The following is a 13,921-nucleotide window of genomic DNA, read 5'->3' as shown; positions in this document are numbered from 1 at the left end:
GGTTAGGTTATTTGTAAACATAAATACCCCCGAAAGCAGATTTGACAGTTGTCGCCGTAGCTCAGCGGTAGAGCACCGGGCGCGTAATTCGGAGGTCGTGGGTTCGGATCCCACCGGCGGCATGTGGTTGTTTTTTCTTCTGCTTTTCTATTCAACTAGCTTTAAGCGATAACATATTCAGTAATATTCTAAATCGAACAACAGCACAAAATAAATACATTGAAAATCCCCTGTGTGCCTTGGTTTCTGTGGCTGTTGGCTTCTCTCATATATATATATATATATATATATATATATATATATATATATTATAGGAGGCATAACTAGATAATTATACTGGTAGGCGGCAAGTAGGGGGACGCCTGATGTATGGGAAAAATTCTTCGCAAAAGGTTTTGTTAAGGGCTGAAGCACACGAATCGCTGAGAACAAAGTCCTCTGACTCGTCTATCAAAGTGATATATTCATCATTTGGTGGGTTGATAATGCACCAGAATTTTTTTACGTTCTATGATAGCATGGGTGCTAGAGTGGTAAAAGAAACTTTTCTTTTGCTTGTTTTAGTGCGATTACATAGGCATTAGCCACTGCCTTATATGCATCCCAGTGCGAGTTACTGGAAGATAGTTTAGCAGTGCGATATTAGTACTTCTTTTTAATATATAGGCATTTCATATGTACCAGGTGGCCTGTGAGTTATAAAGGATGGTGCGGGTTGGAATGTGTTTATCAGTTAGTCCATGAATTCTGGCTGCAAACACATCCCAGTTGGCTTGAACAAATCAGTTATCAAAATTCCTTAAGATTTCCATAAAAGCTGATAATTCATTATTAATTGCATTGAAGTTAGCTTTGCTATAGTCGTGTATGGTCGTTGCCTTTTTGGCGGACTTAGGACAAATCGCCTTAATGTTGAAAGTCGGTAAAGAGTGATCACTTATGTTAGGTCGTGAGTTGATGACTGGCTGTGGAGGTGCCGGTGAAGAAAGCGAATGGGCACCACTGCTCATATCATTTTCGGTCACTCCGACTAGAGACGCGGCACACACTGAAATAGGGCTTGTGGAGGATAGTGGAACGGGTGAACCTGTGGCAGGGGTGCATTTCTGAGGTAGCTTCATAGTGAGAACTTTAATTTTTCAGCTATTAGAGTCTAAAAATTGCGTATTTCAATCCATGGGGCACAAAGATAACATAGACGAGAGAAAAGCTTCAACTGCATCTTGACCTAAGCACGGTCTCTTGCGACGAGTTTTGTTTTCGCACCTACAGTTTGCGGCAGTGGTTTTTCACGGGGCTTGCAGTGCAGTGAAACCAATACTCGAAGGCTAAGTGGGATTTGTCTCATCAAGAACACTGCATTTGTGGCAGCATACTACAGCTGGCGCTTTTTCTTTAGGCGTCGTGTGGGAAGTGCGAGGTATGGTCCTGTTTACTTCGTAGCTCGTGTTGTTGCTCTTCACCCGTTTTGCTGAGCTGTATTGTTACGTTTTGCCAGCAGTGCACTGCACCGTGCCTCTCTCATATCAGTGTGTGATGTCACTTCGCCAGTAACGAAATATCGGGCCACTTTACGACATCATTCAGTGAGCACATTTTCATGTGAGCATTAAGGCAAACTTGAGCATTAGACTTTTTCGCTGAGTACTGTGAGGCCATAGTATTTGCATGCAAGTCTATAAAATAGCATTTCCTCAGGTGGTCGAAATTTCTGGAGTCCTTCACTACGGCATTAAACTCCTTTAAATCCTATAAAATAACATTTATTACTGTTACATCATTCCCCTCCCAGTTTAATGCTGTGATTTGTTGTAGTGGTGACAAGTAAAAATAAAATGTGCATGCAGTACATGTGTTCTTTTCATAACTGTTTTGTGGAAGAGGTTTATTATTTCATTTATATATATATATTCTTTACAGCCCAAAATTTCATATTTCTACACCCATACCTTAGTTAATTTGGACTGTAAACACTGTCTGTAAACACTGCTTCATAGAGATCAGGAATTGCTGGGGTGACTCGTTGCATTAAAGACTGTGTTTGTTTGTTTGTTTGTTTGTTTGTTTGTTTGTTTGTTTGTTTGTTTGTTTGTTTGTTTTTATTTTTGTAGCCATGCAGTGTCCGATAAGTCAGTAGTAGCTCTGCTAGTTGTGGAGAAAGTTTTATTCCATTATTTTTCTAGGAAGCAGACCTGTTCATGGAAACAACTGTTATTGATGTGAGATTGTCACCATTGGTAGCTTTGGCTACCAAATACACTGTCGACGAAGACAAGTCCTCTTGTCAGAACGTTGGCAAGGTCCCCGAGGCTTCCCCCTATCTTGTTCACTTTGTTTGTACTGTGTTGTTTAGTTGCACGGTGCATTCCTAACAAACTGGCTTGTGTACTGCTTGGTTTTTTGCTTTAAGAGCAGCTATAGTGGGTCAGTAAATGATTTATAATTCTAACTTTTTGTTCCAAAAGTAGCAGCATTAATATGTTTTTAATTTGTTGAGATTTGAGCATTTGCTTGTGATTATTTTGTTCTTGAAGCTTTTTTTATCATATGACTGCAAAAACATTTTAGCATTTGCTGCGTAGAGTAGAACTTGAGCCTTTTCAATAATGCAGTCATCCACACACTTGTCTAGAGCGCTGCAACAGCACGTTCTGCTGTGCATTTATGACAGTCACTGCTGGCTGCCATTGCAGATACCAGTTTTAAGGACATGAGAAGTTAAACATGGCCCATGGTAATGTTCGTGCACAATAACCTTGGGCTTAGAGTCCTAAGCTGCTCATAAATGACAGAAGTTGCTCTCCTTTGCGCCATTTGAGCATTCTAGACTAGTGTGTGTATGACTGTACTTGTGACACATGTAGCCCTTCTCAAGCTTTGGCTTTTACAGTTCAAAATCTGTGGAGCAAAACTCTTCAATATTTGCAACCATTTATGCCAGGAAAGTTTAGCATGTGCTGTGCAGTGAGTAGTACACTCAGAGTATAATAGCAGATCCAGAAGCAAGGGGGATTCGAAAATAGCTCCTCCCCCTTACTTTCTGGACCCCAATCCCCTACCAGCCAAGGTGTGCAAGGTGTGCTTGGCAAAGAAAGATTTTTTGCCACCCTATGGAATGGTGCAGCATGTTATGGTTCTTAAAGGGGTGGAGACACCAAATTTGTGGTTGGCGCGTTCTTAGTTTCAAACGTTTCTTGTGGCTCCAGGAAGCATGATACACACTCAAAGATTCATATATTCACAGTGAATAATTTATTATCGCATTTTTAGATGAACGATTTTCGGTTTCGGAACGCCGAGTTGTACAGTGACGTCACAGAGGGGAAGATCAACTACTTCGCTTGGTCACGTGGGGCCACAAAAGTTGTAACGCACCTACTGCTGCATCGTCTGCTTTCTCACACACGTGCTGACCAGCGCATCAAAACAAACAACGGCATGGCTAGTTCAAGCCGCTCGGATTCTGACGGATCTGATTTTAATGAGTGAGGACATGTCGACTTTTTTTGATCGCTACTATCGCCTTCGCGGGTTCACGTGAGGATGCGAAGCACTTAGCGAAATGCCAGTAAGCATCGCTGCGCCGCTCTACCCAAGCTGCGCCCACAACCGGTGTCACACTTCGCCGCCGTGCAGCAGTACCTCAGCGCTGCTTGGGATGGTGTACAAAAATAACAAGAAAAGACAAGATCGCCTTGTTATCAGAACTGCCAGCTATACTCGAGCAGCGACAAAGCATGCCTGCTTATGTTGGGAGCTTTCGGCAACGGCATCGCTCGCGGGCGGTCCGGGCGACGAGCTCTGCTGCTGCCTGGCTGCCGTGGTCGTCGCTAGGCCTATAGCCTGTTTCACAAGCGGCCGACGCTTCGGAAGTCGCCTGCGCTATAATAAAATGCCTACTTTTCACATATAGCTTTAGTGTCAACAGCATCATCTCACAATAAAATAATAGTATGGTTAATCTCCTTGACGCCTTCGGCAGCGGAGCTAGCGGGCGCCAGGCGAGCCGGACCCCAACATCGGGCCAGCGGCAGCTGCGAGGCGGTTGGGGCAAGAAATTTGCTCGTATCACAGTTGTTACCTGTACCAGCAGCTCAGTATTATTCAGCGATCCTCAAAAATGACAGTTTTTTCACATTTCTTGTCCCAGGGTTTATTATTTACGTCAAGAATACTCTTTAGCTCGTTTTTATGACGTCGGCAGACGGGATTCAGGCTGGCCGACCTGCCGGCAGGCTCGGCGTACTTCACGTCCGCACAAGAAAATACAAAACAGCCATGCTACCAGAAAGGATGCTTCCTAGATTCGAGCTACGACCGCATGACTGTGCGAAAAGTGGATCTTTTGGCAACGCCGGGCGAAAACCTGCGCGCTGGTCCCAGACTGCCCTAGTTGTCGCTAGGCCTAGCTAGCTTCGCATCGACTCCGCAGCTGAGGGCGCTTCGGGACTGGCCAGCGCTCACAAAAGTGCTCCGCTCGGCACCCCTTTACTGTGAACTCGTCCCATAATAAAAGATATGTTCGATTTCCACGACGTCTTCAGCAACGGAGCTAGCAGATGGCAGGTGAACCGCACCAGGTAGCAGCAGCACAAAAGCGGCTATGGGATGAAATTTGCGTGCATCGCAGTCATCACTTCTACCAGGAACTCAGTATTTGCCAACGATCGTCAGAAACGATGCATTTTTGATATTCATATTTCCCAGGGCTTGCTATGAACGTGAACAAAATACTATCGCATTCTTCAGATGCCGGCGGTCGGCACGAAGACTGGCGCAGGCTGCCCGGCTCCAAGGAGTGCGCCCTATGTCATCATGACGCTGCCGCTCTCCGCGCTCGCATTGGCTGCCGCTTCCCGTCGTTGTGTTTGCCGCGAGCGGCCCGCCGTTGACATCTAGCAGGCCGGACGCAGGCGACGAGCTGCGATCTGACGTTGCGACGCTGTTCCCTGCCTATAAGCATAGTTCGGCAATACGTTGACAAATGCTAACCGTGCGAGTGGCGGTTAGCAGCAAATGCGGCTCGCTGGTGCGTCGACTGCGCTCATGCAGCTGTGGCTGTGCCCCGCTCATCGTACGTAACTGTATTTTGGTATGACGTCACTAAAACTTTAATTTTTCTATCTACCTTGTGACGTCAGCATTGATGGCGCTAGTGATGGGTCTAGATCGTGAGAGTGAGCATTAGGTAACCTTTGGAACCGAGTTAAAATATTTTTTAAACATTTGTTGTGTCCAACACCTGGTTGTGAGTGCCCTTGCATACATAGGAATCCCATAGCAGGCTTTTTATAGCTCCAAAATTTGGTGTCTCCACCCCTTTAAGGGGCAGCCTTACAAGGTGGTCCAGTAAATTTGAGGTTATGAATTGGTAGCACATTTTTTTGCATGTGCGTAGCTTTGTAGGCTGATATGTGCATGGTTTTGCTAACAGTGAAGCCAGTTATGATTCGAAGTAAAAATGTGGTAGTCATGTTAGCCTAGTTTTCTTGCCTTTATTAGGGTAGCACTTTTATAATGAGTGCTTCATAGGACATTAGGAACCAGCTAGTGGCATAACTGAGCTTTTGAATCTAGTTGCCATTGTCAGTTATGGTCACTGAACAAATTACTGAACATTCGTTTTTGCTTGCAGAGTGCAGCCCAGACCCAAACCTGCTGCCCCAAGGCCGTACCATGTTCTTTGTGGTTCAGCCTCGTTACATGAATGTTGACATCCGCATCATTATGGACATCACCTCGGGTGCAGCAGATTTTTACCTGTCAGCCAAAGAAGACACTTTTGTTGTTGACGTCAACCGCACCAGTGGTGCTCATGTAGTGTCAGTTGACCGAAAGTATGGTGTTGGGATACCTGGTGACTTGGCAGCAAGCGCAGCAGTTCCAGCTGCAGCCTCTCTTCGAAACAGCAGTGATGCTGCCTGGCTTCTGCGACCTCGACATGCAACACCTGTGGGACTAGCCACCTATGTCACAGTGAGGGACCCACGGGAGTTCCTGTTGGTCCAAAATCTGCAGCATCGTCTTGTCATTACTGTGCCTCAGAACGTGTATGACCTGCGAAGCACACGACTGTATCTCATCATCGCGGGTGCTAGTGAAATACCCACGCGTGGAAGCCTCTTCTTCCGCCAGGATCAGACACGCATTGACCTATTTGTCTTCTTTTCTGTATTCTTTTCCTGCTTCTTCCTGTTTCTGGCAGCCTGTGTGGTGGTGTGGAAGGTAAAGCGTGCCTTTGATATTCGTCGGGCTCGCCGTTTGCACGCAGCACAAATGGAGCACATGGCACGGCGGCCCTTTGCCAAGGTGTGCCTCTCTATCTTGGATGATGAGGAAAATGGGGACAACTTCCGGTCACCACTACGTAAGAAGACTCAACGCCGTGCTCTCAGGGATTCGCCTAAAGGTGTGCCAGCACCTTGTGGATCAGTGCGGCCAGTTGCTGTGGAACCCACGGGTGATGGTGCAGCTGCGGTGACCACACTACTGGTGCAGCTTCCAGGAGGATTAAGTGCACCAGTACGACTTGCACTTGCCTCGGCTCTGGTTGCTGTGCGTTCTGGAGGTGGGGGTGCAGCGGGGGGCATCCGAGCTGCAATGAGACGAAGGACGAGCCACATAAACTTGTGATACCGGACATGCTCTATTGTTCTTTATTGGTATCTCATAGGCCAAACTCATCTGGTTGGGCAGTGACGAAGTGAATGCAAGGCACGGTATGGTTTGAGCTGCAGACTCTGTGGGATATGTGGAATATGTGGAATGTGTGATGCGAGTGCTGTAAGCAGTGTCGGGTGCTTTCTTATACCTGCTTTGATATTGAGAGAACTCTGTTGATATTGAGTCAAGTCTTTGTGTATGAGTGTGGTATTGAGAGAGCAGCTGCTGGTTTTGTACTTCACGCAGCAGCTTTTGGATCTAGACTGCCAATAATTACCAGAGATGCTTAGTCTTGAGCCTGTTGTATTGCTTGTGTTTTTTTGTTGGCTTCATCTGCTAGGCAGGTGCTAGAAATCCCACTGTCAAAAAATGCACAAAGCACAGTCAGAATTCTTCAACTTGTCCTGTTTGACCTAAGAAGACATTTTTTTTACTTCCTAGGAGCGCACACTTTCTGGCTGTGTATTGAAGAACATACTTAAAATGCAGTTGAAAATTTGATAATTTTAGCGAGGCTATAAATCATAGGAGTAGTCATAATAAGGCTCATCTGCAGCCATGTGTTTGATGTGAGGTAGAAAAAATTTGCTCATGCCCTTAATCATATCATAGCTGCATTTAACTGCTTCGTGCACTGTCTTGCTGTCATTTGACCCATAACACATTTTGTAATATTCATCTTTTATCTTTTCTATGTACAGTTGTTTATGAGATGAAATAGTTTTGAATATAATTGGATGTGTTCTTCATTGGTCTTTAGCACTGACGTTGTGTCTTACGTTATAGCTGATTATTTCGCAAAAGAAAAGTAATTTAGATTTGGCTCTAATCTTTCTTTCGTAGGTGCTGCTATCAGGAGGTTTCAAGTTTCACATTACAGTCTGAGGGCACCAGAAATTTTCTTTTGAAAACCCCCCCCTTTTTTTTTTGCACACACAGAATATGATTTGTGCTGTGGTACAGTGTATTTTTCCTTGTTTAGAGACGCACAACAAAGAATGCGAAGACTAGGGGCTTCTCTCCTGTCCTCTCATGTGGCAAGCTGGCATGTCCCTTGTTAGCAGCATTGCCCCTCGTGAAATGTGGTCCTCAGCCAGTTGGGGCAGGAGTATGCATTGATTGGCCAAGCTGACTCTCTCTTGTTGTCGCTACCTCACCATATTAGCTGCATGACTTGAATCAAATGACCAAAGGCACAACGCTGCCTCCATTCAGCCAGTTGCAGAGGTTCTTACAAGGCCTGCATACCTCCACTAATTCCCTGGTCATATTTCCTTGCTCTTGCGCACAATCACCACATGTGGTCAATCTTTTAGCGGCATTGAGGTGGGCAGGCAAATGAACATAATGTCACAAAAAGGCACTTTGGAACCAGCTGCTGAAAAGTTCTTGGGGCTGAAAAGTTCTTGGGGTCTTTGGAGCGATATAAATGACTGACAGAAGAGATAAGGCAGATGTATTTATCTGTGGTCCTGGAATTGTCTCAGCTGGCACTGTTGTGCTTCCTTGCACCTACTAGTGTCCACTGTCTGATGTCATTAATCAGCCAAGGCCACCCGGCATCCGGCATTTCTGACCAGTTTTGGGAAACGGAACAAAGCTGCCAAAGGGGAGGCTGTATGGCTGCCCATTTCAGAGAAAAGCAGGACATCCCTAGCTCTCCACATTTACCTCGACAAATAGAAGGGAAATGTGATATTTCCTTATCCTCAGCACTCCAAAACACTATGCTTGATGATGATGTATTTACTTAGCTTTTACCAATAAGAATTTTCTGTTTCTGCTCATGTATGCACGTGTATGCATGTTGAGGGGGGGGTTATTTGCAAGTTAAGAAAAAAACTTCAGCCTGTAATTAGTGTCCAACACCTGTAAAGTTCACAAGGATGAAAAATGGAACACAGTAAAGAAAACAATATAGATACTTAAAACATACTGGTGCAAGAAGATAGACACATTTTCGGTATTCCTTCCTGACTCGCAAGGACTCTTTCTATTAAAGCTGCATTCACTCAATTGGAAACATTTTGAACAGCAACTTTAGTAATTTTATGACTAGAAAGCTTTGCTGTTTTTCATCACTAAGCACTGTCACCAAGCATAAATTTCACAGCACTAGGGAGATTCATGCTTTTTCATTTCTTTAGGGAAAGCAGGCAGTAGTAGACCCCCGAGAAATTATTCCTCTGCTATGTTCAAGTAGTAACATGAGTGCAGCACATTAACAGTTAAGTATTGGTGTGTATACCCCCAAGAAATTATTCATTTGATACGTTCAAGTAGTAACATGAGCACAGCATATTAACAGTTAAGTATTGGTGTGTATAAACACTTACTAACCGTTGCCCTGAGCCATGAAAAGAGCTTCGCACAAGCCAGCAAGATGTTTTAGTGTAATATAATATAAAGCTGGTTAGGAGTAAATCGGGAGTGAAAATGGGGTTGTTCTGCCAAGCAAGCTGTGGGTGTCAAGTGTTTCATTCAGCAGTAATCAAGCATGCAGAATGTAGTAGCTGATAAAGTTGCTGGCAACTTTTGGATCATGTCATGTGTCAAGTTTTCTGTAATATGCTCATGCAAGTCAAGCAACATTATTGATTACAGGGGTGCATGTCATAGAACAAATTTCTTGGAGTGCTACTTTAATGGAATTTTTTCCCTTGGAGATAGTTCTTATCTTTACCTTGTGATTACTAGTTTTGTATTCACTTTCCCTTTGTAGGTCTGTACCAAGCTCTGCTCAAAAGTACTATGGCATGTTTGCCATGACCTTGTTTGTGGGACAATCAGGAAAAGCAAATGCTTAACTGCTCTTTGCTTGTTGCTGAATTACTGCACTGAACTCTGCTGCCTTTTGACATAAGCTAGTGGAAACAAAACAGAGCCCACATTAAGTGTGCACAAATGCAATATGATCAGACTGTGCACAGCAGCTGGCGCTTGTTGCAGTTGGTGTCGTATGCCACCGAAATCGTAAATGTTACTTTGACTTATGCTATACTTGATGGAGGAGAAATGCAAAAGTTGCTCGTGTACTGCGCAACGTCAGTGCGTGTTAATGATCCTAGAGTCGTCGAAATCATTCTGGAGCCCTCTACTGCAGCACTTCTTTTTCTCTTTCTTCTTTCACTCCCACCTTCCTCCCTACCCTCACAGTGCAGTTGAAGTATCCACCGAAAAGTGAGAGAGTTACTGTGCCATTTCTTTTCTTTAAAACCGCTAATTATATTTACAGTAAAAACACTTCCGTAAGCTAACACCTAAACTCATTTGATGTGCATAGCCAGTTTGCCCTGGAGTTTGTTTTGTCTGAGAGAAAATCATAGAAACAGTGTGCAGTCGGTACTTAACTTACATTGCATTGACTTCACCCTGAAGTGTTGTTTATTGCTGAGTGGTCTATTTGCTTTTCTTATCCAGGAGAAATACACAGATTTAGTCAGCGAAGGAGCATGATAGCTGCCGGATCTTTCAACTTGGTGCTCGCCCAATTTTCACTTGCAGAATTTCTTACAAGATCATAGGACACTTGCTTTTAGTGCATAGGGTGGCAAGGTGCCAGCTGTGGAAGTTTTAAATCCTTCTTGTGATGATGGAGGCTTCAACTCCAACCTCTGTCTAGGGTATGAATGTTACATACTTTGCAATATAGAGTAACGTGGAGGCCATGGGGTACAAGGATGGGATTCAATACAATGATCAGCCAATTTAATCAGCTTGGGCTTTATGATCAACTTGGACAGACTTTTAATTGACCATTTATAACATTCTTTTAGTCAACTTCTCTCTGAAGCTTTTTTCTAAGCAGCAGCAATCAAGTTTTTTGCAAACAAGCGACTGTTAGTGGTTACAAAATTGAAAAAGGCATTTCTAAGACAATAGTTCTCATTATTTCCATGTGCAACATGACATATTAAAGTTGGGAGGCTGGTTTTAAGGTAATATATATGTCCTCATCAAGTCGAGTATGTGCTCCTCTGACCAGGTATTGCTGCACATTTTGCAAAGCTTGCCTGTGTTTTGAAGTAAAATTGGTATTTTCTTTGTCTTTCTGTGCAATTAGTATGAAAAGCAGTTTGACCTGTACATTATCTCACTTCAGCTGGGTCAGTGCAAATGCATGCGCCATAGTGCAAATACCTTGCTCTTTTTGCCTTCTTATTGTTCCATGCATTTTTTTGTGTGTGATATGCTGTGTAAGCATGTATTTTATGCTTATGTTGTGGCTCAAAATAGCTCCAGTTCCTAGTGCGAAGCTTTTTCCAGCTTGTTTACAATTTCAACATAGTTCAAGCCCATGTTGTGAAGCGTTGTCACATTATTTGCTGTATATTTCTTTATTTACATTGCAGTGCCAAAAACTTTGTTGTCTTTGTTTACTGTGTGCATTGTTCATCTGTTTTGGTTTTCTAGGTTTTTTTTTTCATTCTGCATTGTCAACAGTAGACAATGCAATGAACTCAGAAGTTAGAAGGAACTGCAGTAGCACATTAAGTCCCTGTCTTCTAAGATGCTTGATGCATTAGTGGCACTTTCACATGTGCTCAGAAATGGTAAAGCTCTCAGCTTAACAGAATGGAGTAGCTGGGCTAGTGGGCTCAGCTTGACACTTGGGTTCCATGACTTTTAAGTGCAGTCGGACCATTAACAGCGGTAAGCATAATTTTCCCGCCTTGCAATTTCATTCAGCTACTTACTGCTGAGCGTGGGCAGATGAAAAGAATGGTATTTGATAGCACTGCAGATCTTCATTTCAGAGTGCGAAATACATTTGTTATGAATTTTCATTAAGTTGCTTGTACTCGTTAGGCAAAGTGTCACAAAACCCTAAAGCTGGAGGCGTGAAAAATGAGGGTGATGTTCTTATGGAGGCCTAACTAGTGAAAGTTTATTCAAATGTTGAAAAGAAAAGCTAATATGTGATGACATGCTCATATATGTTGGTCACACATGCACTAGAGTGTTAGGTATTCTCAAATATTTGCTATACTGAACATCATTGCAAGCAACAGATGATGAGAATATATCTGTAGTGCAAAGGTTTCTGATCTGTTTCAGTGCTTTCGTAATTGGTGTGAATATTGTGTGGAGCATGTGCCTATTGTATTGCTTTGTAATGCTCTTGTGACGCAGCAGGGGCTGCCAACACGCTCATTGGGCTTCTAGGGGTATGATGCATTGTGACTGGCAGTTTTAAGTGTTCTCAAACTCTGTAGGGGACTATTGTCCTTCAGCTTTAAGCAGGAGTGTCACTTGTAGGCAGCGTCAGGCATACCACCATGTGAAGCAAGCTCTGACTGCATCTCATGCATTAGTCACATGGTGAGCACACCTGTAAGCACAGTGCACTAAAGATGGTCTCAGTGGGAAGTGTTAGCATGATGCCCAAATTTTTGAGCACATATAGTAGTGCTGCAACAAGGTCCTAAGTTTCCACTGATTGCAAGGTGAAGCTCTTCATAAAATGCCCTCTGGCCCGTCATCTCTGCTGGTTAACACTAAATGATTGTAAAAAGTTGAGCCAGAGCAGTGTTAATAATGTTATGACTGCTTCATTACAACATGAGCACTTCTTCAGTTGGGAATCTGCAGAAGGAGAGAAAGGAATCTCTTCGAAAACTAGCAATTTTTGTAAGCATGTAAAAACAGCCAAAATGGTACTGCATATAGAACATAAGGTTTGGAGAAAGAAAGGTAGTAGGAAAGGGGTATGGGAAATATAAAAGAAAATGTCTGGAAAAACAAAATGCAGTTATGTCCACATGTAGTGCTGAAAGAAGTATCCTTTATCTTCTGAAAAGAAACTTTTGGTGTATCAGAAAAAGCTGGCACTCATGTGCAGCATCTTGGGCTCATGCGGAGGCCATGTCTTTCTGTGTTTAGTGTATATTTGTAGCATAGTTCATAAGGTAATAATTTTGGAACTATAGTAAATTCACTAGTCTCAGATATTCAGAAACGCACAAAACAAGGGTTGGTTTGTTTGCTGTAAAGTTCGTTTATTTTCATAACTGGCTCAAGTTAAGGCTAAAATCATGTAGGATTTGCAGTATTCACTTGGAACTGCTGTTCACATCATGTCTTGTGTAAACCTACTTTGTGAGATATGTTTTCTGCTCTAAAAATGGGTAAACAAAATGGATTTTTGTCTCAGTGCTGCTTGAACCCATTGAACTCTTGAAACATCACTGCATCTTACTGAGTGCTATAAATTTTGAGTTTGCCATAAAATTTTCTCACCTATGTAATGGCACATTGGAGGTGCAACCAGTGCAAACCGCAAACACTTCGTGATGCAATCCTAAAGAAGCCGTTCTTCTGTACTCTGTTCTTTATGGTTACTCTAAGCACATATTTATGAAGTGGCAGGCTTTGATAAAAATTAAGCTTTTTTAAATAACATTATTGCAGCTTGCATTGTGAACAGTGTGTAACCAAAGTGCACACTAAAGCATCATCTTTTGAAAGTGAAAGTACAGAAAGTTGGCAAGAGAGAAATCATATGGCATGTTATTTGTTTTGCATCCCCAGAAATATGTAATCCCTAATGTTTATTCTATTCTGGTATAGAATAGAATAGTTCAGTTTTAATGGCTATTTGATTTCGACATTTCAAGGGCTACAGATGCTTTTGAATAGCAAGCTTGGTAGTAGGTGTATAACATGAACTGCTTCTGATGATGGGCTAAACACATAGCAGACTCAATGCATTGTTGCGTTGGCTTATTTCTTTGCCTTTTCAGAGTGCAGAATTTAATCACTGAGCTGCTTGCCTTCAGAAGTTTTCTTTATGTCCATCTTAAGCATTGACATTAGTGCATGTTATCATTTAGCTTAGATCATGTTAGTAAGCAGTACTTGCATGCACAGTTGAAGGCAGCGAATCAGTTTTATGATGGTAGACATGCAACTTGTGCATGTTAGCAATACTTTTTGCACTTATTTAGTTCTCTTATACCCTCTGTCCTCAGAACAAGCCAGTACTGGTCACAAAGGAAGAAAAATGAAATTTCCAAGCCCGAATAATTCATTAGCACCAAATTATGCTCATATGTTGTGCTAATCATCAGTTATTTACATCGATTTTGTACAAAGATCACTTTACATTGCGTAATTTGTGAAAGTGTATTGGTGTGTGGAAATATTTTTCCAGTTTGTGTATATTGTGAAATCAGCAGCAGAACACATCATCATACAGGAATCTCAGACTTGTCAATATGTGACAGTAGAATCAATAAAGAAATTTATTAAATCTTTA

General features: G+C 42.7%; 1 protein-coding gene across 2 annotated transcripts in view; it reads left to right on the top strand.

Annotated features, from left to right (window-relative positions):
* Window positions 1-13,921, top strand: part of Megf8 (multiple EGF like domains 8) — a 139,793-nt gene extending 125,872 nt beyond the window's left edge. For both annotated transcript variants that reach the window (XM_089581048.1, XM_089581046.1), the window contains exon 37: window positions 5,636-13,921. In XM_089581048.1, coding sequence (XP_089437174.1) covers window positions 5,636-6,633 — 998 coding nt within the window. In that variant the 3' untranslated portion in view covers window positions 6,634-13,921. The remainder of the gene's footprint in view (window positions 1-5,635) is intronic.

This window comes from Amblyomma mixtum, chromosome 3 (genome assembly GCF_055824585.1).
Source record: "Amblyomma mixtum isolate Tamu chromosome 3, ASM5582458v1, whole genome shotgun sequence".
In the NCBI taxonomy this organism is placed as follows: domain Eukaryota; kingdom Metazoa; phylum Arthropoda; class Arachnida; order Ixodida; family Ixodidae; genus Amblyomma; species Amblyomma mixtum.
The sequence above is the reverse complement of the archived record's forward strand: the minus strand, read 5'-3'. Positions and strand labels throughout refer to the sequence as shown.